Genomic DNA, 25,517 nt, shown 5'->3' with positions numbered 1-25,517 from the left:
GGGGATTACCATCCATGGTTCAAAAATCTCTTCAGGCCTTTGCTGCACTCCCTTTAGAACCAGAACGGCTCCTGGAGGGACTTGGCATTGCCATCACCGCTTCGTGGGGTGTATTAAAAGTGACAATTAAAATAACCAACAGCTTGTTCTTCTTGGGTCTTGTGACGCAGAAACTACTGGAGGCTCACATGAAGAACCGAACTGCAGTCCATCGATGGGGTCTTCCCAAGCATGTCCAGGAGTCACTGAAAATTTTTCTGCCCCCTGCTTCTCGTTCCCAGGTTGAGGGCGACCAGGGTCAAGCTGAAACCCCACAGCATGCCTACAACCGACTCTTCCAGACTGCCTCAAAGCCATGGCACAAAGCAGAAGACATACATCATGTAACCACACTCAAGAGGGCTCTCCCCAAAGGTGATCTTCTAGGAGAAAGATCCCCAGGAAAAATCTCAAGGTCTGGGAGAGAAAAGATGGCACTTGATGAAGAGACCACCCCGATGTCCCTTAAACAGGAAGACCTGGAATTTATGGGATTACATGTACAATACAAGAGGATCCAGCATGAGTGGGGATTACCTGCTCTTGTACACAAATCTCTACAGGCTTTTGCACCAGTCCCACCTGAGCCTCAGAAGAGGTCCTTTCACAGGGATCTTTTGGAGTTTCATGTCACCCACAAGAAGATCCAGCACGCTTGGGGACTGCCATCTGCTATCTTGAAATCTCTGTGCATCTTTGCTCCTTTTCCACTTGGCCTACAGAAGCACACCAGAAAGAGAACTCAGAGGAGTCCAAGAGACAAGGCAGATTTGGAAACGAAGGCCCAGCAGCTTTGGTTCCTCAACACAAATACACAGGAACATCTGGAGACCAGTGTGAGGACCATGGTCATAAAGCATAAGTGGGAGATTCCAAAACAGATTCAACATTCATTTCATCCATTCCTGCCTTCTCTCCCCTCTTCCCAGGTTCCAGCACAGCCTCACTGGCCTTGCAGGTATAGACCATTTCAAGAGACATCATCTGCTCCCCGAATTTCAGTGCCATTGCAAAAGGCAAAGCACCATTTGGGGGCGATGAAGATACCTCCCAAAGCATTACAGGTTAAGACAGGGGGGACTACTGAAGCAACAAGGTTCTTATGTCCCAAAATAGTGCTCTCTTTCCTCCCCATTGAGGAGAGGGACCTCCTGGAATTCCATATCCAACGAAAGAAAATCCAGCATGCATGGGGCTTACCATCAATGGTGGTTAGATCTCTCCATGTCTTTGCCCCATATCTTCTTCAATCAGAGAGGACTACTGGGAAAATCACATCTAGGAAACCAAGAAGGGAAAAAATAGATGTGCAGATCCTTAGTCAAGACCTTGTTTTCCTTAGCATTGAGGTGAAAGAACGCTTGGAGGCCCATCTGAGACATCGTACATCAGAGCACTGATGGGGTCTTCCAGAAAGAGTTCGGCAATCTCTGAGGGCCTTCCTACCACCCAGATCTCCTTCTCATCTTGGGATGACTGGATTCCAGCCTCTCTTGCCTTTACCACCCAAATCCTTACAGAAAAGTGGACCTGATTTGCAAACCACAGACATCTATGAACCGGTATTGTTTAAGCCAGAGCAGAAGACTTTAGAAAAGCCCAAGAGCAAAGTTGGCAATAAGAGACAGAGAGCAACAGGCAAGTCTAGGCAAACTAAAGTCCAGATTTGCTCCGGTACCAAGATAGGGCTCTCTTTTCTCCCAGAGAGCAGCCGGAACCTTCTGGAATTCCACATCCAGTGGAAGAGAATCCAGCATGCATGGGGCTTGCCATCAACAGTGCTAAAATCGTTGCAAGCTTTTGCCCCACATCTCTTTAAAGCAGAGAAGATCACCACAGACACTGTGACCAAGATTCCCCCACGGGATAGAGGAGAAGTGCAAATCCTCAGTCAAGACCTCGATTTTCTCAGCGTTGAGGAAAAAGAACTCTTGGAGGCCCATCTGAGACATCTTACATCAGAGCACCGATGGGGACTTCCAGAAAGGGTTCGGCGATCTCTGAGGTTGTTCTTGCCACCCAGATCTCCTTCTTGCTTTGAGATGACTGGATCCCAGCCTCTCTTGCCATATCCACCCATAGCCACCTCTGTGCAGCCTTTAAGGATTTCTAAGGGGACAGAAGATCCTCAAATCCTGCCACCTTCCTCTACTTCTGCATACACCACCAGGAATTACATGCCCAGCGTTGAAAATATAGCCAGCTTCCGAAAGGTGAAGTTTGGAAGTGGAAGGACCACACCAAGGGTGAAGAACAAGATGCCTCTTCCAGGCTTTAAGGCAAAGATGGTTGCCCGGCAAAGCAAAGTTGGTTTTCAGAGGACAGCCAAAGAGAGAGGCACTCTAGAAGGGCTGACTCCTCCTCTGAAACCTTCAGTTCCTAGAAGGGAACTGAAAAAGTCTCATAAGAGTTGTCTTTCCTGTCATTCATCAGCCTCAATCTCCTCATCAAAGTCTGATAGACAACCAAAATGGCCAGAGAAAAAGAAGAAAAAGAAGGAAATCTTATGGAAGGGAGGGGAAGCTGTAGTAGGTGATTCCTCTCTACTAGCAGAAGACAACGAAGCCCAGGATTCTCCTTGGTCCTCAGGAGACAACATGGAAGAGTTGGAAGAGTCCTTAGGAGATAACATGGAAGAGTTGGAAGGGTCCTCAGGAGACAACATGAGTCATTCTTCTCTCCAAGAGCCAGAAGCTGTCAAGATGTATTACAGGCCGTGGGAGGCACATGTTCAACCATATCATGCTCCTATTTCTCAACAAGTCTCATATTTTTCCCCACACCATATTCATGTTCCCAATTCCTGCTACGAGGATGTTGTAGCCAGATGTTACAGGCAAATTAGGAGGGGGCATCATGCAACACAGAGCAGTAGGCTACAAAGGAGAGGAAGTAGGCTTACATGGAGAGAGTTCCTTGACCATTCTCTGGAAGAAGCAGCCAGGTGCCAAACATTTTTTAGAACCCAACTGCTGGACCATTGGTTCTCCGACTGCGAGAGATTCCTCTACCTGCAACATCCTTCATCCTCTAGAGGAAAGAAGAAGACCACAGAAGACCAAGATGTTCAACCTCCCAAGGAGAGTAGAAAGGGCCCCCATCAAAATCAAGACTTTGTAAGGACAGATGTTGAACTTCAGGTCCATCATGAAAGTTGTAGCTTGACCCTGAAGGCAGATAGTGAGGAAGAGGGGAGGATGGAGAGAGTCACCTTTTCCATCGCTAAGGAGCAGAGCCTTTTGTCCCTAAAGACCCTGTCCCAAGGCAGCACAGAATGTAAAGACATGAGGATAGATGACTGGGATCAAGGAAGAAGGCTGGAAGTGAAGTGGGAAGATCAGAACAAGGGAGCAGAAGAGTCCTTCAGAGAAGAGATGGGCAGCTGGACATGGACTAATTCCTCAGTAGTGAGACAACCCCCTTTAGCTGAGGACTCTGCCCCTTCCTTGGTGGCCCTCTCAGAAGAAGCAAGAGTCATCATCAGTGATCAGCTTTGCAGCGGAGTAGCAGAAGTAGTTGTGGGATCACCTAAAGATCATGGTGTCCAAAAACCAGGTGAAATCTCAGAGGGTAAGGATGTGGTCATCTGGCAGAAAAGGCAGATTCCAGTAGACCTCATGCAAGCAGGAGCTGTGGGGCAGGCGAGTGGGGTCCAACGTCCTCTCCCTAGAGGGATGAGGCCTATCAGCTGTTCACCTGGAAGGCCCCCAAAAGCTGGGAAGAAGAAACAGGTGAAGGTAAGCTGGTCTTCCAAGGAAACACACCAAGAATGTCTTGTCATCAGAAGGCTGGCCTTTGACCCGAAGCTCAGCCAGACTTTGGAGGTTCCTAGGCAAGGAGCCAACAAGAGACCTCAAGAACAGAAGTCTTCGGATAGCGAAAAGATGACCATGTTGGGTAACATCCTGGAGAAGAAATTGAACTTGCAACAGGGGCTGTTCATTTGGAGGCAGAGCCTCAGACAGAAGGAAGAGGCCGAAAGAGAGACAAAAGGGAAGGCACAGGAGGACAGGGAGGGAGATCAGCATTATCCACTTCTGTGGACAAGCGGAGCTCCACCCTCACCAGCATCCTGCAGGGGAAGCTCCATCTCTGCAGGAACATCCTAAAAGGAAAGCTCTGCTTCTGGAAGAAAAGCCAGGAACTTTCCAAAACCAGGAGAACTGGGAAATATGGTGGGGTGCAGGGACAAAAATTGGAGACCGTTAAGTAAATTGGCTCTATTCTGCAGTACCTTTTCACCAATAAACCTTTATTTTTGGCAGTGTTGTGTCTAGGGTCTGCAGTGCCTGAAAGAACAAAGAATAAGGTTGGAAGGGATCTTGGAGGTCTTCTAGTCTAACCTTCTGCTCAAGCAGGAGACCCTATCATTCTGGACAAATAGCTGTGTAGTTTCTTTTTGAAAGACTCCAGGGATGGAGCATCCAGAATGTCTGGAGGCAAGCTTTCCACTGATTAATTAACAGAAAAACAGAGCTGGAAGGGACCTTGGAGGTCTTCTAGTCTAACCTCCTGCTCAAGCAGAAGAACTCAAACTATTCCTACTAAATGGCTTTCCAATCTTTTCTTAAAAACCTCCAGGGATGGAGCACCCACTAACTTCTGAAGGCAAGCCTTTCCACTGAACAACAGAGTTGGAAGGGGCTTTGAAGTTCCTCTAGTCCAGAGGCTCCCAACACCCAGGCCACGGCCCACTACCAGGCTGCGGCTTATTCGGAACTGAGCCATGTGAGCAGTGGGCTGGCATGCACATGCGCATGCAGCTCAACTCATGCAAACAGCAGGCTGGCGCACACTTGAAGTCAAGTTGAGCTGTGCACAAGCATCGGCCCATTGCTCGTATGGCCTGGTTCCTGTCTCCCCCACCCCTAGCCGTGCCACCAAGCCGGAAAGGTTGGGGACCGCTTGTCAACTGTCCAGTTGGCATTTCCAGAAAAAGAAACTCCTCAGACATGATTTTACCAAGAGTCTAATACTTTACTGAAATTTTACATTGGCGCAGAAGAAGCAAAACCAGCTCTTGATTTTCCGGCTCAGGCTTGCTTAGCTAAACAATAAATTCCCTCATCCCCACCCACCAGGTGTTCATATTGCCCAATAGTAACATTTGTTCTTATTATGGAAACAGTCCACTTCCCTGCTGAGCACCTACATTAGTGACCTTGGCTCTCAGAAGCCTCGGTTGCCTAGAAACCACTCCTCCCAGTTCTGCATCCCATCCCACTGTAAAGCTATAAGCGAGGGTAAAAGGGCGAATCAGTCTTGACACTACTGCTGTAGTCCAATCCCCTGCTCAAGCAGAAGACCTTATACCATTCTGGGCAACTGGCTGTCCACTCTCTTCTTGAAAGCCTCGAGGGATGAAGCACCACAGACTGGTCACTCATGTGCTCCTCAAAGAGGAGGGGTCATTTTTTTACTGCTGGCTAAGTCCTCGATTTATGACCACAACTGGGTCCAGAATTTAGTTGCTAAGCAAGTTAGTGGTTAAGGAAGCTGCACCCAATGGTCAAGTGAACCATTGCGGTTGTTAAGGGAATCGGCTTCTCCCCCTTGACTTTGCTTGTTCGAAGCCAGCTGGGAAGGTTGCAAATGGGGCTCACCTGACCCTGGGATGCTCAGTTGTGGTTGTAAGTTGAGGACTACTTATACAACAATCCTGCAAGTCATGAGTAGGACCAATTTGGTTGCTGGTCAGCATCCCAGTCCAGTTCAAAATGCTGGTCATCCCCCCCCCCAAGCTCTTTATGCTTGTTGAAATAATTTTACAATTTAAGTAATTTTATTCATGCACTCCCTGTGAACTTCCTTAATCATATACGTGCCTGTAGCCAGAAGACAGTATGTTAATAAATATTATGCAGATGTTTCAGGACCCAACTAGTTAACATCATCAGTCCTAGTAGTCCTAGTCTGGGTTGTGAAACATCTGCAAGAAAACAACCCACTTCAGAGAGCACCGAAGACTCCGACTCCTCTGACTCCTCTGACTCCTCCGACTCCTCTGACTCGTCCTGGTGGTTGGGAGACCTCTTGACAAAACATTATGCAGAGATTAAATCATCTCTATTTTTCATAGTAGCTTTTGCCAGACTGGAAAATTCAACGAATCTGGGCTGGAAGATGACAGTCAACTTAAGATGGCAAGGATGTCACCTCTGTTCCCACTCAAAGCTCAAAGGACTTTATTTTGATCGTTGACCAAGATCCACTCAAAAAAAGAAAATAAAAGAAAGACAAGCTAAATGTACCATTCCCAATGATAACAGAGTTGGAAGGGACCTTGGGAGCCCCTTCCAGCTCTATTATTTTTTATAATTATTTATTATTTATCTTATGGATAGCAATATTCCAATATTTGAGGGGCCGCTACAAAGACGAGGGTGTGTGTGTGTGTCAAACTATTTTCCCAGGTCCCTGGACAAACTGTACACTTACATCAACTTTTGAAGCTTGCAGCGCCTTTGTATCAACTTCTGGCACAGCTGCCTGATTCCTTTATCTCCCAGGCTGTTATCACCCAGGTTCAGCTCCAAGAGGGTCTGGCTAGTCTCCAAAACAGAGGCCAGGTTTTCACAGGCAAGGGCTGTCATGACACAGGAGTGTAAACTGCAATAGAAGACAAGGACACCTGTGACCCCATCATGCTTGGGAGATCAGAAAAGCCTTCCTCGCTACAGATAGTCCTTGACTTACAACAGCTCATTTAGTGACCGTTCAAAGTTACAATGGCACTGAAAACAGTGACTTAGGACCTTTTTTTCACACTTAAGACCATTGCAACATCCCCATGGTCACGTGAACAAAATACGGATGCTTGGCAACCGGTTCATACTTAGGACAATTGCAATGTCTGGGGTCATGTGATCCCCTTTTGTGACCTTTTGACAAGCAAAGTCCATGGGGAAGCAAGATTCGCTTAACCACCATGTTCCTAACTTAACAACTGCTGTGATTTGCTTAACAAATAATGCAAGAGAAGTCGTCAAATCAGGCAAAATTCACTTAACAAATGTCTCACTTAGCAACAGAAATTTTGTTGTCATAAGTCGTGGACTGCCTGTTCTGGTTCTCAACCTACAAACATTTGTTTAGCGACGGTCCCAAGTTAGGATGGTGCTGAATGGATGGTGGTTAGGAGTGGCCCTCAGAGTTCCAGCCATTCCAGAAACCCAGATTGTGATCTTAGTCAAGCTATTCTCCAAAGCACCTGAAGGCAGGACAAGGAGCAACGGATGGAAACTTATCAAGGAGAGAAGCAGCCTGGAACTAAAGAGAAATATCCTGACAGAACAATTAACCAGTGGAATGGCTTGCCACCAAAAGTTGTGGTTGCTCCATCACTGGAGGTTTTCAAGAAGAGATTGGATAACCATGTTGTTTAAAATGTAAATTATCACAGCCTTTTTCTCATTTTCTTCTTGTGATAACACGGGAGCACAAATATCTGACAGTGGTTTGTTCAAAGAATTGTGGTGTAATATATAACATGAAACAACAACATTCAGGGAGCAAACAGAATACAAGATAGTTATCCAGGAGTGGACAACCTTGGCTTTTTTATGACTCATGGACTTCAACTCCCAGAATTCCTGAGCCAGCTATGCTGAGGGGAAAGGGAAAGGTTTCCAAGCTGAGCCATGCTGGCTCAGGAATTCTGGGAGTTGAAGTCCACGAGTCATAAAAGAGCCAAGGTGGCCTAACTCCTGTTATATACAAACCGCTCAAGATTCCAACTGCAATTCTCCTCAGACACAGTCTCTTAAAGGGATACTACCCCCAAATACTCTGCTGACTCATTCTCTATATAACACTTCTGCTGGTCAGCTGCTAAATTATAATTACCTTGACAAGCCACTTGTCTGAAATGGTATAGAGCAGGGGTGTCAGACTCGCCACATCACACAATGTGTCGCGACGTATCGTGATCTTTTTTCCATTGCTGACAGTGGGGTGGGCACGGTTTCTGTATGATGAAACCGGCCCGCGGGCTGGCAGTTTGACACCCCTGGTATCGAGTTTCCTGCCTGAACAGGGGTTGGACTAGAAGACCTCCAAGGTCCCTTCCAAGTCTGTTATGAATTAATCAGTGGAAGGGCTTGCCTTCAGAAGTTGTGGGTGCTCCATCACTCGAAGCTTTCAAGAAGAGACTGGACAGTCATTTGTCTGGAATGGTATAAGATCTCCTGCTTGAGCAGTGGGTTGGAGTAGAAGACCTCCAAGGTCCCTTCCAACTCTGTTATTCTGCTGAGTGCTCTGGCAATCAGCTTGTATTTATGGCTGGTTACCAAACACACCGTGATCGCATGATCGTTTTTTTGCCACTTTCCCCACTGCAAACAGAAAGAAGGGAATTGCTGGTGATATCTGAGGGCAAGGGTGCCTGTTTGGGTGTTTTCCTACTTCCGACTCATGCAAAGGTTTGCAAGAAGCACAACTGTGACATTCACACAACCAGCTACATGCTCTGTAGGATGGTTATTATAAGTCTAGTTGAGACAGCAGCGAAGGACCAAGGATGAAGGCATTGCCAGAGGGCGTGTGCAGGATGCAAATATTGTAAGCTGCCCAGAGTCATCTTGGACAGTGAGATGGGCAGCATATAAATTTGATTAAAAATAGTTATTTAGTTTTGCTTCTCACCTTTATTAATTTTACAAATAAGGCAGTGAGCATATGCAACATACCTTCCTCCTCCTATTTTCCCAAAGTCATCCAGCTGGCTCTTGTGCCCAAGGCAGGACTAGAACTCGCCATCTCCTGGTGGCTGGTCTAAAGTTACCCAGCTGCCTGTCATGCTTAAGGTGGGCTAGAAGTCTCAATCTCCTGCTGATTGGCCCAAAATCACCCAACCGGCTTTCATGGGTGTGGGAAGTAAGCCCCCCAGAGAAGGAAATATTCAAAGGGCAGAAAAAAATATATTTCCTCAAAGGATCTTAAAGAGGCAGAAAAGAATGCCCAGTTTTTTTCTTCATAGCCTCAAGTCTCCCTCCCCCAAGCAGAAACCAGCTCTGTAGAAATGCAGGTGTAAGCCATTCAGGAAGGTTGGAGCTAGAAGATTAAGAAGACAAAGACACCTAAAATCTACATACCCCACCCAAACTCTAAGACAGGACATAATAGGATCAACTCACAGAGGCCAAAGGGACACAGGTCAAAATACATGACACAGGAAATGCAAAGCCTCAAAACAGGAACAGGAAACAACTCCAAACAAAAGGCTCCACAGGGTATAAAAACCCACTCCCTACATGTGCTCACCCCTTTTTTCTCTTTTCTGCCAGAGCCATCTTTCTGTCTGGCTCTCCTCTTCAATAAACTGCAACCTTCTTTCTAAAGCAGTCGCCATGTTGTTTATTCCCGGCTTGGACTGAACCACGTTGAAGACTTTTCCTTCAACATGGATAAGGTGGGACTAGAACTCACTGTCTCCTGGCGATTGGCCCAAAGTCACCCAGTGACTTTGCCATTTGCTCAGGGGATCCAACCAGGAGGCAAATCTTCCTCCGACCTTTTAATCTTCTAATAAATTTCTTTTCATTTTCAGAATTAAAATTCAGGATGCTTTTTTTTCTTTTCATTTCTGTTTCTGCTCTGGAATGAACCTTTTCCTTCTGAAACAAGCTTGAGAAATTTCCTGGGAGAAGAATGTCCTGGTCACTTCCCTACTCCCTCTGCTGCTCTTGGTGGTGGCTGAAGGAGAAATTGGGGGTGGGGTGTAAACTGGCCTCCCGGTGCCCAGCTGCCAACCGGCTCCAAACGCTGTGGGGAAAACCAGGGGCTCAGATCAGGAAATCCCTCACCCCACTTACATGAGTCTCTGCAGCCCAGAAGAGGGGTGCTTCAGCCCTTGGCACAGCAGCTTTGCTCCCCCATCACCCAGGGGGTTCGCCCCCAGATTGAGCTCCAGAAGAGAATGTCTGGATTCCAGGACCTGTGAAAGGAGCTGGCAGATGGCGGCCGTGAGGTTGCAGGAGTACAGCCTGTAGGAGACAGAGAATGGGGGGGGGAATTTTTTACCGGGGTTATAGAATCCTAGAATCCTAGGGCTTGAAGGGATCCTGGAGGTCTACTCCATCCTTTGCCCAAGTCCTTGTACCAGGGGTCTTCAAACTTGGCCCTTTTATGACTTGTGGACTTCAACTCCCAGAATTCCTGAGCCAGCATACCTGGCTGAGGAATTCTGGGAGTTGAAGTCCACAAGTCACAAAAGGGCAAAGTTTGAAGACCCCCGCTTTATACCATCCCAGGCTGCTCACCTGAGACTTTGAAGTTGGCAGGTGGGCTGAAGAAGCCATTCACACAAGTAGGAGACCCCTGCATCCTCCAGGGGATTATCACCCAAGTCCAGACTGGTCAGCCTTGTGTTGGTCATTGCGATGGGTGTCAGGTCTTTGCAGGAAGTGGGGGAGAGGCCACAGTGGTTCAACCTGTGGAAATCAGGAGGCACATAAACATAATTATGGAGGAAATTGGTAGACACACAATCTGCAGGCAGAACTAGAAGCAACAGATGGAAACTAATCAAGGAGAGAAGATAGTTAGAACTAAGGATAAACTTCCTAACAGTGAGAACAGTTAACCAGCGGAATGACTTACCACTAGAACAGTGATGGCGAACCTTTTAGAGACTGAGTGCCCAAACTGCAACCCAAAACCCATTTATGTTATTGTCGGGTGCCGGGTGGGCGTGGCCCATTGGATGGGCGTGGCCCATTGGATGGGCGTGGCTGTGGTGGTAATGGCAGACTGGGTGGGACTAAAAAGTTCAATCAATTCCAACTTTGCGAGATCTTTTTTTTCCCCGCAAGAAGTTGAAATTGATTGATTGATTGACTGAACATTTTTTTTTGGACACGGCAGCAGAGGTCTAAAGCGAAAAGGTTTTATAAAACCCAGCTGAAGGCCTAGAACTAGGGCGATGGCATGCGTGCCCACAGAGAGGGCTCTGCGTGCCAGCTGAGGCACGCGTGCCATAGGTTCGCCACCACAGCACTGGAAGTTGTGCATGCTCAATCAATGGAGGTTTTAAAAAAGAAATTGGTCAACCATTTATCTGAAATGGTAGGGTCTCCTGCCTGAGCAGGGGGTTGGACTAGAAGATCTCCAAGTTCCCTTCCAGCCCTGTGATTCTGAGTGTAGCCTTGCCTTCAAAGAAGAGGAGGGGTCACCCTATTCTCCAAAGCACCAAAAGACAAGAAGCAACAGATGGAAACTAATCAAGGAGAGAAGCAACCCAGAATTAAGAAGAAATTTCCTGAGAGAACAATCAACCAGTGGAGCAGCTTGCCTTCAGAAGTTGTGGGTGCTCCAACACTGGAGGATTTTAAGGAGAGAGTGGACAGCCATTTGTCTGAAATGGTACGGGGTCTCCTGTTTGAGCAGGGGGTTGGACTAGAAGACCTTCAAGGTCCCTTCCAACTCAGTTATTCTTTTATTCTCTCATACGTCATACTCTATCACCCACCGGATCAATATTTCTTAATTTGAAGATGGGTAAACTTCGATTCCCAGAATTCCCCAGCCAGCCATAAGAAATTCTGGGAGTTGGATGGCTGAGGAATGCTGGCTGGAGAATTCTGGAAGTTGGAAGTCCACCCATCTTCAAGTGCACAAAGTTGAACAACACTACACCAGATATTTTTACAGGGTTTTTGTGGTATAATACAGAGAGTTCTCAACATACAACAGTTCATTTAGTGACCATTCAAAGTTACAACAGTGCTGAAAAACGTGACTTATGACCATTCTTCATAGTTGCAACCTTTGTTGCATCCTCGATGATCACGTGATCAAAATTCAGATGCTTGGCAGTTGGTTCATACCTATGAGCAGTGCTATGTTGTGTGATCCCTTTTGCCACCTTCTGACAAGCAGTGGGGAAACCAGATTCACTTAGCAACCGAGTTGTAAGTGAAGAACTATCTGTATTGATTGGGATCCTGGACAATCAAATGTTAAGTTTTGAACCCATTGCCAACTCAACTATTCCTTGGGTCTCTTTCTACTTACTGGATCTCTGAAGATTTCAAGAATCCTGGTAAAAGTTGTTGGAATCTTTGAGGTCCAAACTCCTAGCCAGAGAGCTGAACTGAATTCAAAGTTTCAGCAGCTGACAGGCAAAATGATAAAGCTTCAAAGTCCAGCTTGGTCAAAAGTTGTGTTCTGAGATCCTTATTGTGGATATGTTTCATTGTTCTCTGGGCAAAGACGGTGTCCTTCATTTCATAAATACAATGACACAATTCCAGCAGATCCTCCTGTCTTCTAAAGGAGTGAGCCTTGGCTTCTTGATCCACCCACCTTAGCAATTCTGGACAAACCTTAGTGGTGGATATCTTGAAGGACCACGATTCTTGAAGGACACTCATCCTTTCCACATTGGACAAGCCATAGAGAAAATGGATCAACATGAGGTATCTGTTGCTGTTCTCCTTCTTATCACCAAATATCTCACTCAAGTCTTGGTAAGGTGTTCTGTTGGTCTCCTCAGTGTCCAGCAAGTAGAACAAGGCAGCAAGGAACTCCTGAAAACTCAAGTGGGTGAACCTGTACAAGGTTCCCACCTGAACATCTTGGAGGAAAACTTTCTTATTTGCAGAAGGAGAGTCTGAAGTCAAGTAATCCAAGCCACGTTCCTTTAGCTCTTCTTCACGGAAGACCATTGTTCCGCGGATCATCCCATCTTTTGCTAGACAGCACAGGTCTTCCAGGTGACTTTGCCTGGAAAAGGCACCCAAGAAACTCAGGAGGAGATGCAGGTGAATTTCGGTGAGTGTTGCAGTTTCTGGGATACCTTGAAGAAGTTCTGTCTGTGGGTTTTGTTGAGAAATGGAGCCAATGACCCAACAGGTTGCAGGGAGAAAGCACAGACTGAAAAGAGTTTCATTTCTTTGAACCAGTTCAAAGATCTGGTTGGCTTGTTCCATGTTTTGAAAGAAGCGATGAAAATATTCTTTCCTGTGCACAGGAGGAAAACCCAACACCTCCACCAAGAGTGGTGAGCTCAGATACTTCAACATTGAGCGTACACCCATGGGCCTTGTGGTCACCAGGAGGTGACACTTCGGAAAGATCTTTTTCTTGAGCAGACCCATCAACGGCTTCACCACCTCTTGCTTTTGATGGGGATCCTTGTCCAGCCCATCAATTGGGACATGAGAGAGCTTCAGGTCCTCCAAACCATCAACAATGAGGAGGAGGTTGTCTTGGTTGGCCAAAACATCCTCCATGGATACCATTCCTGAAGGACAATTGTTGAGGATCATCTCCATTGCACTCATAAACTTGGTGCCACAGCGGAGCGCATCGCAAGAGATATAAAAGGCGTCATCAAACTTGGTCTGCCATAGTTTATCTGATGCCCAGTCCAACATGAACTTCCACGTGGCTGTGGTTTTTCCTACCCCAGAAGGTCCAAGCAACAAAAGAGTTTTGGAGTTTTCTCCTTCAGGATCTGGATGAAATAAATTCTCCAGATCAACGTTCGGGCCACCTTCTAGATGGGTCTTCATCTCCCAGTACTTTCTCTGCACAGCCATAATCTCATGACCTGTTTGGGGCAGATCTGGTCTCCACTTCAGAAGAAGATCTACATAGGTCTCTTGCAGGGTCACTCTTGGATTGGGGTGTGGGCCCAGTTGAGGAAGATTTTGAAAATCCTGTTGGATGTGCCTCTTATATTTCTTCTTGCGATCTAAAGAAACACATCGAAAGAAAGCATTTGTAGTTCAGTGGCAGAAATAAAAGAGGTTCCCCTCATTTTACAACAGTTCATTTAGTGACCATTGAAGTTATAACGGCACTGGGAACCATGACTTATGACCATTTTCCACACTTTTACAACCATTGCAGCATCCCCATGGTCATGTGATCAAAATTCAGATGCTTGGCAGCTGATTCATAAGTACTGTCCCAGGGTCAGGTGATCCCCTTTTGTGACTTTCTGACAACTGCGTCACTAACTTAAGAACCAAAATAATTCATTTTAACAACTGTGGCAAGGAGGGTTGTAAAATGGGGCAAAACTCACTTGACAAATGTCTCACTTAACAACAGAGGTGTTGGACTCAGTTGGCTGTAAGTTGAGGACTACCTGTACTTTCTAAGCTAAGGTCCAAATTGTTTCGACAGGGGGTGGGCAAAGGGAAAACCAGGTCAGATAATCTGGGTAGTTGGTTTGTTTAAAAGAGACTTGTAAGTCCAATCTCGGAAAAACACAGCTAGTTCTCAACTTACGACCATTTGTTTAGCGACTGTTCGAATTTACAACGGCACTGAAAAAAGTGGTTTATGACCATTTTTCACATGACCACTGTAGCAGCCCCAGGGTTATGATGGTGTCCCGGGGTCATGTGATCCCCTTTTGCGAAGTTAATGGGGAAGCAGTGCTGGCTAGGGAATTCTGGGAGTTGAAGTTCAAACATCTTCAGGTTGCCAAGTTTGAGAAACATTGGCCCATGCTGGCTCAGAAATAAATCTATTTTTTTAATTTGTTAGCTTACCGTGGTGGCCTTTTGATGCTCGACTTTATTGCATGTGTAAGGCATCGAGAGATCCCAGATTGCATAGGATGGGAAACCAATTTTAAAAATGCTTTTTTACGTGGTTGGGTCTTGGAGTTAGGATTTGCTATTTTTCAATTGCATGTACCACTGCAAGCAGGATCAACTCGAACTCACTACCTCCCACGACCTGGGAAAACAACTCTGAAGCTTATTTCCAGGGGAAAGGCTCTCCTAATCTTGAGCTTCCACAGTTTTCTGGTCCACCTCAACCCAGAAAACCCCGCAAATAAATTCTAGTCTTCAACCTACGACCACAATTGAGCCCAACATTTCTGATAACAGTCGTTAAGTGAGTTTTGCCCCTTTTTACGACCTCTCTTGCCACGGTTGTTAAGCGAATCACTGCAGCTGTTAAGCTAGTAACACAATTCTTAAGTGAATCTAGCTTCCCCATTCTTTGCTGGTCAGATGGGGATCACATGACCCCCGGGACACCGCAGCCGTCATAAGTACGAGTCAGTCGCCAAGCGTCTGAATTTTGATCACATGACCCCCGGGACACTGCAACCATCATAAGTACGAGTCAGTCGCCAAGCGTCTGTATTTTGATCCCGTGAGCGTGGGGATGCTGCAACGGTCATAAGCGTGAAACTGGTCATAAGTCACTTTCTTCAGTGCTGTTGTGACTGAATGGTCACTAAACGAATGATTGTTACGTCAGGGACTAGCTATATTTCCAGTACAACTGCACAGACTTTCTACTAAGCTGCTCCAGCAGATCTCACAAAAGACACATACAGAAAGACACACGCACACACACAGAGTGGCACTTGTGGCATCCACCAAGGATAGTTCAGCCCCTCCCCCATCGCACGACAACCATATGGGGTACATTTGAGCGCTATCAGGGTAGGAAATGACGGGAGCCGGGACTCTTGCTTTGCCCGCCTCACCCAGAATGCAACCTGTAACTTTAAGGAAACAAAAGAGGGGTGTCTCTCTCTGTGTGTGTGTGTGTGTGTGTGTGTGTGTGTGTGTGTGAGAGAGAGAGAGAGAGAGAGAGAGAGAGAGAGAGAGAGAGAGAGAGAGAGATGTAGGAGGTTTGCTTGTGGACTAGTAACTTCAAGAGGAGTTCTAGAAAAGCCTAAAGCCTCAAAAGGCCCCTTTGCCATCTCTGTGATACCTGCAAGTCTTCTACATGTGTGAAGTACTGCCAGGGGACTCCTTCTAGGATGCGATTTGGGGCAGAATTTCCGAAATGTTCCCGGGGCAGGCGGGGCCCCTTGGCGCCGGGATCAGAAGGGCTGTGCCACCCCTACCTCGCTTCCTTCTCCCAGCCTCAGGCCAGCGAGGGATGGGAGACCACGAGGAAATCCCAGCTGGAAGCATTGTGGAAGAAGCCGCTGACCCCCTCCCCTCTCCAAAGGGTCCCGAGGAAACAACCCGGGTTGGGGGGGGGGGGTGTCCCGAAATCCCAGAGTGGATCTAGGCGCAAAGAGGAACCGCCCCCCCTTCTCTTCCTTCCTTCCTTTTTTTTAACAGCTGAGAAACTTGGGACAACTTTGAGCCCCGATTCGCTTTCCGGCCCGGCTCGACCTTGCAGGAGGGACACCCCGAGGTCCAGAAGTCGTGCCCCGCCAGGGCACCGGGACCCTCCCGCAGTCGCGACTGCAATGCGAGCCCCACTCCACGCCGAGGCTTCCCAGCCAGCACCTTTCCCCCCTCCCCCGCCCCCGGGAAGGGGCCGAGCGAGCCTCCAGCAGCAGGGATAGTCTATCTGCGAGCCTCCCCCCCCCCGGGAAAGACCGCCGCTTCGGGGCTCGGCAGGTGCGGGTTCCGGCCGAGAAAGGGCCCGATCCTCCGCCCCGCGCCCTCTGCACTGGCTCAGAGGCACGCTCGCCACTCTCCGCGTCCCCGCCCCGCCTACTTACGGGAGCCACCGGCCGCCGACTCGGGAAGCCGCCGCCGCCGCCGCCTCGGCTCGCCTGGCCAGGCTGGGCCGGGTCTGGGGCGCCGCCGCTGATCCCCGCCCCTGCGTGCCATTGGCTGCGGGCGGGCCCGGGGAGCGCTGATTGGCCGCCCGCGCCGGCTCCCCCTCTCTGCACGTGAGCCGCCGCTGGTCGTGTGAACGCGCCTGGGAAGCCGCCCCGCGCCGGGGATGCGATCGCAGGCCAGCCTTCCGACCCAGGCCGGCCCGAGCCGGAGGATGCGTAGCGTAGCGGTGTCCGCTTCGCTGCTCGTGTCCCCCGGGAGCTGGCTTTGCAGGGCAGGGTGTTTTGGAGCATGTGCAGAGCTCTGGCGGGCCCGGAGGAGGAGGGAGGGGGTGGAGGAGGAGAACTATGGGTGCTCTCTGAGCTGGGTTGCAGACGTTTCATGGCCCCACTAGGTAACATCATCAAGGTCAGAAGGGAGTGGGGTTTGCTGAGGAGGAGGAGGAAGAGGAGAAGAGGAGGAGGAAGAGGAAGAGAGGGGGAGGAGGAGAAGAAGAGATGGAGCATCCAGGACTCTTGGCCCATTTGCCTGCGAAGGGGCCCAGCTGTGGAACATGGGTTGCCTTTGCCTAGCCCTGCAAAGAGGCCACTTGGCCCTGGAGGTCCCCCTTGAGCGAAGCCCCCCCCCCCCCGCGGAACCCGCTCAGCCCTCTGGGGATCCCCTGTAAGGCCGAGCGGCCATCTTGACTTCTTTGACCACAGGAGGGAGGGGAAGGGCGTGCCTTGGGACAAGGGACAAAGTTGGCTGGAGCAGGAAGGCCCGGTTGGGTCGAGCAAGCCAGTTCTGAAAGAGGCTCATCCGGTTACAGAAGTGACCCCTTGTCTGGGTCTGGGCCGGACCTTGAACCCCGGACTGCCGATGGCTGTAGCCTTCACCCGGCACTCAGGCTAAGCCCTGACGTGGGTAGGAGGGCAAGGGAGATGGCTGCTGGGTGAAGAAGCCGGGGGGGGCAGGGGGGAAGGCCAGATTTTTCTGGGGGGGGGGAGCGATGCCAGGTGTTCCCTGCGGGGTCCAGCCGAAGATGGCTGACCTTTGTCTCTGGAGGGAGATGCCAAAAGGCAGCCAGGAGCTGTTTGCCCGGTTGAGTGCCAGGGCTGGGGTCATGCCAGGAGGAGCAGCATGGAAGGTGCCAGGTAGTGCCTGATAAAAGTGGGTGCCAGAAAAGATATTGCCCCCCCTCCTCCCTCCTTCCTAGCACTGGTGTTATCTCAATGGGATATGAAATGTCTGCAAGGAAACAGCCAAGCTCGGTGCTAAGGATCTTCCCTTTCCCAGTGGAACAGCCGCCCTTTTCTTCCTATTGGCCAGAGCTGCTGTGGGCGGAACTCTCTCTTCCGGAACGCCCACGTCGCGTGCCTTTACTTAAAGCATCCTGGCTGAGGATTTCTGGGAGTTGAAGTCCACAAGTCATAAAAGGGCCAAGTTTGAAGACCCCTGTTCTAAAGGCACGCGACGGGAAGAGAGAGTTCCGCCCACAGCATCTCTGGCCAATAGGAAGAAAAGGGCGGCCCTCCCTCTTTGCGCAGGCGCGAGTCTTTCCCCGCACTCTGCGTTGTAGCGCATGCGTGGTCCATCATTCGCGCTGAGGAAGCCGGGTGGGCGCCATTTTGTTTGCGGCCCGGCGGCGCTGGTGGCGGCGGCAATTGGTGAGCGGAGGAAGGTGTGGGCTGGGGATGATGGGAGTGAGTGCCCGAAGCCTAGGGAGACCAGTGGTGAGGCGAAAAAAGTCCGGGGCCGCGTTCACATGTTTCTGGGTCAGCCCGGGTTGGTCCCTCAGCAGTTCTGAGGGGAATCCGCGGCTCGGCGCTTTGCCGTGAGGTGCGTTTTTATTTAATTTATTAATTTTTATTTCGCCTTGATGGAATTTTTATCCTGCTTTTTATGTATTTGGGATAACTCAAGGTAGCAAATTTGCCTGATCCTATTTTCCCCACAACAACCCTGCGAGGTGGGCCTGCCTGGCCTGAGAGAAAAACCGAGCCAACATTCCCCCCACCCCCATAAAGACCATTTATACAGTACACTGCAAAAGAAGGGGATCCAGTTCAAACAAACCAAAATATCTGAAATATTATTTCATTATCAGCAATTGATTAATATTGGTGAGTTACTTCACCACAATAATTCGCTAATATATTCAGGAATATTACTGAATGGTCTCTGTAATCCAGATAATAAGCACAGAGTGATAGTCTTAAATAATATTACTTCGCTACAGTAATTCAGGAATATTAGTGAATTGTTTCGCTGCAGCCCAAATAATATACGTAAAATGTAGCCATCTAATTAATATTTCACAAGCATAATTTACTAATATAACCCTCGACTTACGACCACAATTGAGCCCAAAATCTACCTTGCTAAGCAAGACAGCTGTTGTGAGCTTTGCCCCATTTTACAACCTACCTTGCCACCGTTGCTAAGCAAATCAAACGGGTTTTTCAATTAGTCGCCCGGTCGTTAAGTGAATCTGGCTTCCCCGTTGACTTTGCTTGTCAAAAGGTTACAAAAGGACCTTGCAACTGTCATAAATGTGAGACAGTTGCCAAGCATCTGGATTTTGGGGAGGCTGCAGTGTGAAAAATGATCTTGTCATTTTTCCCCCCACTACCCTTGTAACTTCAAATAATCACTGAATAAATGGTCATAAGTCAAAGATTACCTGTGGTACAAGGCTTTCTCTAATATTCCATTTAAAAGTACATCAGCAACTCGTCCTCTCTTTCAAAGGAAATGAGAGGATGGAGTTGTGTGATTAATTGAATACTGATTGCATCAACTGATTAAAATTGATGGCTTAAATGACAGAACATTTTCTTCTAGATTTGCATAGCACTGATTGTTGAACATGAGATATTAATGAAGAACGCTTAAAGGTAAACCAGCACACGCTTGTTTGCCTGCTCTGCTTAATAAAACATTTATTTTTTATGACATTTATATTCGGCCCATCTCAATCCGCAAAGTGTCTTTGGGTGGCTTAAAATTCACTTGATGCACATAAGCAACATTACATAGAATAACAGAGTTGGAAGGGATTTTGGAGGTCTTGTAGTCCAAACTCCTGCTCAAGCACTTATACCAGAGGTCCCCACCTTTTGGGCACCAGGGACCGGTTCCGTGGAGAGAGGTTTTTCCACGGACCGGAGGATGCATGGTTTTGTGTGCTGCCTGTGTCCCGCGGATGGGGCTTTGCTTGTTTGTGCGGACCGGTTGCTGGAATGCCACAGCCTGGTACTGGTCCACGGACTGGGGTCTGGGGACCCCTGACATACCATTTCAGACAAGTGACTGTCCAGTCTCTTCTTAAAAGCCTCCAGTGTTGGAACACCCACAACTTCTGGAGGCAAGTTGTTCCACTGATTGACTGTTCTCATTGTTAGGAAGTTTCTCCTTAATTCCAGGTTGCTTTGCTCCTTGAATAGTTTCAATCCATTGTTTCTTGTCTTGCCTTCAGGTCCTTTGGAGAATAGGTTGACCCCCTCTTTTTTGTGGCAGCCCCTCGAATCCTGGAATACTGCTCTCATGTCACCCCTGGTCCTTTTTTTCTCTAAACTGGCCATACCCAATTCCTGTAACCATTCTTCATATGTTTTTGTCTCCAGGCCCTTAATCATCTAGTTGCTCTTCTTTGTACTTTTTCCAAAGTCACAACATCTTTTTTGTAAAGTGGTGACCAAAACTGGATACTGTGTGGCCTTACTAAGACTTTATAAAGCAGTACTAATATTTCATATGATTTTGATTCTATACCTCTGTTTATACAACCCAGGATTGTATTAGCTTTTTTTGGCGGCTGCTGCACATGGCTGCCTCATGTTTAAGTGATCGTCCACTGGGACTCCCAAGGTTCCATTTCTCTTTCTTGTTCTTGAAATCCTCCAGTGATGCGGCACCCACAACTTTTGAAAGCAAGCCAAAAGCATTAGTTATATATGGGTGACTGAAGCTTCCCCTTATTAACGAGGGTGTGGATAATGCTTTAATGTGACGAAGGCACCTTGGAGTGAGTTGAAACATTGATCTGGCTTGTCTTTGCTAAACAGTTTTTGCGGTAATTATTGTTTCATTGTACAGTTATCTCCTTCCCTTTTTTCCTTTTATTCTTATTATTTATTGGGCTTACATGCCACCCATCTAGCCTAGAGCCGACCCTAAGCAGCTTACAATAAAAAAAAAGCTCAAGATGAAACATTTAAGCGTAATAACCATAAATATTAGCACTAGAATTGAGTTGAAATTGCAAGCTGGGAAGAAAGGGAAGAAGATGCACAAAAGGAGGAGGTGGGGTCTTAGCACATTAACCACCTCCAGAGTGAGATGCCCCAGTTGGGGGCCCAGGCCAGCTGGCAGAGCCAGATCTTCAGGCCCTTTCAGGACGTGTGGAAATCTCACCTGCGGGGTGGTGGATGATATTTCAAAGGGCAGAAGCCACAGCAGAAAACGCTCTTCTCCTGGCCCCCACCAGCTGGAATGTCTTAAGTGCCATGGTCTGCAGTAGACCTCTTCTGCTAGCACAATAAGGATAACCTGGGCCCATGCCTGAAGGGTTTTTATCACCCTTGAAGATGGAACAAGGGACTGGGGATAAACCTCGTGTTCAGCGGGGTAAATTCCCAGATTTCTAAGACTTTGCATCCGTAATCCTATAGCATAATTGGATCCTGAAATGCCATTTCTGTCCTTGTTCCTTACAGCACTGCAAACCATGGAGAATTACCAGAAGTCCAAGGTAGTGGAGAAGCCTTCTCCTCTCCCTTTCACCAGCTTGCCCTCAGACATCATTGAAATGAAAGTGAAGGATGGAAGCAAGATCCGGAATCTGATGGGCTATGCCATTGGCAAGATGGAGCAAGAGACGACGAGACAGATGCTCTTCAGCGGGGTTGGCAAAGCCATCAACAAGACCATCACCTGCGTGGAGATTATGAAGCGGCGGCTCAAGGATCTTCATCAGATCACAAAAGTGTTCTTTCAGCAAATAGAGGAGATCTGGGAACCGATTGTGCCAGAGGCTGGCCTGGATCCCTTGACTGTGAAACGAAATATCCCTGCCATTTGCGTTTTGCTGAGCAAAGAGCCCCTAGATCATCAGGAGCCAGGTTATCAGGCTCCAGGATCTTTTGATGCTTTCTGGTTGGAAACGCTGAATTCGGAGTCCCAAAGTCAGCCGAAAAGGAAGAAGGGGGCGGGAGAGGGGCAAGCCATGCAGGAAAGCACCCTTCCTCTGCCTTTTGATAAGAATCCCAAAACAAGCCTCAGTCGAGCTGACAGAATTACTTAACCTACAGAGCAAAAGAAAGCCGGACAGTTTTTCGTGTTGAGAGAGAAAAAGGGAGAACCTTGGAATGGAAAGAGGCTGATTTAAAGGAAGCGGAAGAAAAGAGGCTGAGATTTCAGAACTGCCTGGGTCGGGTTGATCATCGGCATCTAGCAAAAGGGCTCTTTTCTTCCTTTCAGAGGGAAACAAATGCTCTGGTGGATTGTTCTAGTGGTTGAAACAATAATGATTTAAAAAAGCCTTCCTGGTTGGAGGAGATGTGGAAAATCTGTGCATGTTTACCAAGAAGGTAGCTATGACGTTTGCCTGATTTCCTCAGTGGATGACTTGGATGTTACCTTAGGATCTAATTCTGTGAAAGGGCAGGTATTTCCTGGTTCCAAAATTGGATGGTGACAGGGGAAGGAGGCCCTGTTTTTCGTGGTATTCTTTGGCTTTAGCACAGGGCTCTCCAAACTTGGCGACTGTAAAACTAGTGGATTTCAACTCCCAGACCGCATGCTGGCTGGGGGATTCTGGGAGCTGAAGTCCACAAGTTGTCAAGTTTGGAGACCACACACACACACACACACACACACACACACAGACACACACATACACCGTTGTAACCTAAGCATCTGCCTTCCTGTATAGTCAAGATTATCGTGTTTGATTCAGTGTAAAGATGAGGCGGTCTCGATTGCCCAACATGCAGAGGGTGCAGCTTAGTATGTCTAAAGACAGTTGGAAAAATGCTGAGGTTATTTGATTGTTAAAAAAACGTAAGATTGCACAACAATACTATTTTATTTTTTAAATTTTTAATTATTTTTTTCAATGTTTGAAAAATGTTGATCTATGAAAGGGTTGTTGCTACTTGCTGATACTTATCTCCAGTAATTCTGTTTCCCTCCATAAGTGTTGCCTGAGGAAATGTAAAATGTTATGAAGAGCAGCTTCTTTTTGGTCTTGGTGGCCACAAAGGCGAGGACCCGAGGCCTTCTCACCACAACCCTGACCCCCAGGGGCCTCCCCAAGGAGGAAACTGGAGCAGAGGGCATGAAGTTCCTGTGGGACCTGAGGAGAATCCAGGACATCCCCAGCAGATGCTGGAGCCTCTTGGCTAGCCAGTGAGACTCTAAGCTCTGAATCATAGCTTCTTCCATGAAGGAGACGGACACAGATGGAAAGTGCATCTCCTCTACCTTGGCAGCCTCGGGAGAAGCTGGCTTGGAGCTTCTGCTACTCTTCTGCTTTTGAAGGACCCTTTTGTGGTGCTTAAGGGACCTGCAGCTCCTCAGTCTGCTGAAGATGATGGTAGAGGGGCCAGAAGAATCTGTCCAGCTACTGATGGAGGAGGTCTCATAAGTGCTGGAGGACAAGCTCGAGAGGTCCTCCGTGTAAATGTCCAGCTCCCCAAGGAAACTGCCCTGGGTCTTTCGATCCTGGAGGCTCCATTTCGAGGCCTTCTTCCCTGCTGCAACACTGTCTTCTGTGGTCCCTGCAGAGAAGAATTGTCCCAACATTGGACCTCTTTGGGGAACATCTTTGCCTGTCCCATCTAAAGGTAAAACGGCTAAGGGGCCCAGGTGGTGCTACATGACACAACCTAGGTCAGGGGTAGGCAACCTCGGCTCTTTTATGACTCATGGACTTCAACTTCAACCCCCCCCCCCCCCCCCCCGTTGTAACCTAAGCATCTGCCTTCCTGTATAGTCAAGATTATCGTGTTTGATTCAGCGTAAAGATGAGGCGGTCTCGATTGCCCAACATGCAGAGGGTGCAGCTTAGTATGTCTGAAGACAGTTGGAAAAATGCTGAGGTTATTTGATTGTTAAAAAGACGTAAGATTGCACAACAATACTATTTTATTTTATTTTTAAAATTTTTAATTATTTTTTCCAATGTTTGAAAAATGTTGATCTATGAAAGGGTTGTTGCTACTTGCTGATACTTATCTCCAGTAATTCTGTTTCCCTCCATAAGTGTTGCCTGAGGAAATGTAAAATGTTATGAAGAGCATTTTCCCTTTGTAGCTGATGTAACTTCATGTACCTCTGAAAGCACTGATGCTCGAGTGGGCAGGGGCAGGAATTTTATCCGTTTGACTGCATTGACAATACTGATGGATTATTTGTATTCAATCAAACCATTAAAAAAATCACATTCTTAGTACTTTTGAGGCTCGCATCTCGTTATTAACAATATAACAAAAACCTAGGAGCCTAAAAAGCCTTAGCTGTCTAGCATTCTGTTTTCAGTGTCCAACCACAATTTTCTGAGTTGAAACAAGGAGATTTGATCTTCTTTTCTTGGCCACCATTCAAAAATAATTTGTAGGATGTGTGTTCCAAGTTTCCAGTTAGGCCTACAGCCCTCCTGGAATATTCTAGTGGTCTTCCATTCACTTTCCAGACATTTTGCTGCTTAACTGTTTCAAGATCAGTCAGAGCAGCTAACAGGTTGAGCTAAGAAAGCTGAGTTTGTAATGTCATCTCTGCTCATAAAGTGACTTTTATCTCACAGATCTGAGATAAAAATTCACAACTGAAACACATTTCAGATGAGAATTGGGAAGTTGCTGCTGAAAGAAGAAAAAGTTTGCCTGTTTCCAGAACATTATGATTGGCACAAAATGAATGATAGTAAGTCCACTTAGCAAGTTTAGGATGGTGGTGGAACTGCAGAACTGACCTAGTTAAGCATGTTGTAAAATTCTGTCAGTGTGAATGTTCTTGAATGCCCAAGCAGTAAATACTTCCAATTATTAGAATCCAGCTTATAGGTAATCTCTGCTAAACAAAACAGTGTTGCTCTTTTTCTAGATTTCCTTGATAATGTTCTACAGTTCATGACATTGGATTTTCAAATATACTGTGCCAAAGATTTAGCAGTCATAGGTTGACAACATGTAGCTAAAAACTTAAGAGAACAGAAAGAATTGAGAAATAAGAATTACAGATATTCCTTGACTTACGACCACATCTGAGCCAAAAATTTATGTTGCTAAGCAAGACAGTTAAGTGACTTGCCTCATTTTACAACCTTTCTTAGCACAGTTGTTGAGTAAATAATAATAATAATAAACCTTTATTGTCAAAGTACAACATGTGTACATTGAGATAAGCTGAGCCTCCCCCTGTGCTCTCTCCCCCCAACACAGTGACAACAAACCCTCCATCCCACCACACTATGTGACTCCAGCATTAGTATCACGGTTGTAAAGTGAATCAGGCGTCCCCATTGACTTAGCTAGTTGGAAGGTCTCAAAGGGGATCACATGACATTGCAACCATCAAAAAGACATGCCAGTTGCCAAGCTGCTCTTTGCCCACAACGATTGTTCTTAATCCCCCAGTGCCCTCCGACATCTAACATTTCCTTTCTACTGAAATTATGGCCTGATGGATTATCTTGATTTTTGTAAAAAAAAAAAAAATCCAGTTCATTGCTTGCTCTATCTCTTGCTGAACTTGATGCTTTCTTGAATCTAGTATATTTGGATTTAATGCTGTCAAATTGCAGAATTGGGAACATTTATTTCTGCTTCTACAATCGTAGCTTGAGACTGGGCTTGAATTCAGGCTGAAAGTGCAGGAAAGATCAGAGCGAGGCTATTTGCTGCAACCATATGCACGGATGCAAAAGCATTCTGCACTTGAGTGAACTCATGAAGAATTTTAGTAAATCTTGATAAGAGATTAGAAAAGAATTTCAGC

General features: G+C 47.2%; 2 protein-coding genes and 1 pseudogene across 3 annotated transcripts in view; 2 read left to right on the top strand and 1 right to left on the bottom strand.

The window, feature by feature from the left end:
* Positions 1 to 23,973, top strand: part of LOC310635679 (uncharacterized protein) — a 109,963-nt gene extending 85,990 nt beyond the window's left edge. Inside the window, exon 5 of the mRNA XM_083354896.1 lies at positions 22,718 to 23,973. The gene's annotated coding sequence lies outside the window, so the exon portion shown is untranslated. The remainder of the gene's footprint in view (positions 1 to 22,717) is intronic.
* The window catches only part of LOC310635676 (ribonuclease P protein subunit p25-like protein), a 69,754-nt pseudogene extending 45,781 nt beyond the window's left edge, over positions 1 to 23,973 (top strand). Inside the window, exon 4 of the transcript XR_014494481.1 lies at positions 21,236 to 23,973. The product of XR_014494481.1 is annotated as a ribonuclease P protein subunit p25-like protein (transcript). The remainder of the gene's footprint in view (positions 1 to 21,235) is intronic.
* Positions 9,648 to 17,642, bottom strand: LOC310634679 (NACHT, LRR and PYD domains-containing protein 3-like; the record flags this gene model as incomplete). The annotated part of the gene is given in 7 exon segments (XM_083353214.1): positions 9,648 to 9,732; positions 9,852 to 10,022; positions 10,299 to 10,469; positions 12,052 to 12,113; positions 12,117 to 13,735; positions 16,478 to 16,803; positions 17,569 to 17,642. Coding segments are annotated over 7 exon segments (2,451 nt in total). The 3' UTR covers positions 9,648 to 9,704.
* Positions 23,974 to 25,517: the final 1,544 nt, after the last annotated feature.

The sequence above is a fragment of the Vipera ursinii genome, assembly GCF_947247035.1.
Source record: "Vipera ursinii genome assembly, chromosome: 2".
NCBI classification, from domain to species: domain Eukaryota; kingdom Metazoa; phylum Chordata; class Lepidosauria; order Squamata; family Viperidae; genus Vipera; species Vipera ursinii.
This window is presented reverse-complemented; position numbering and strand designations above follow the sequence as displayed.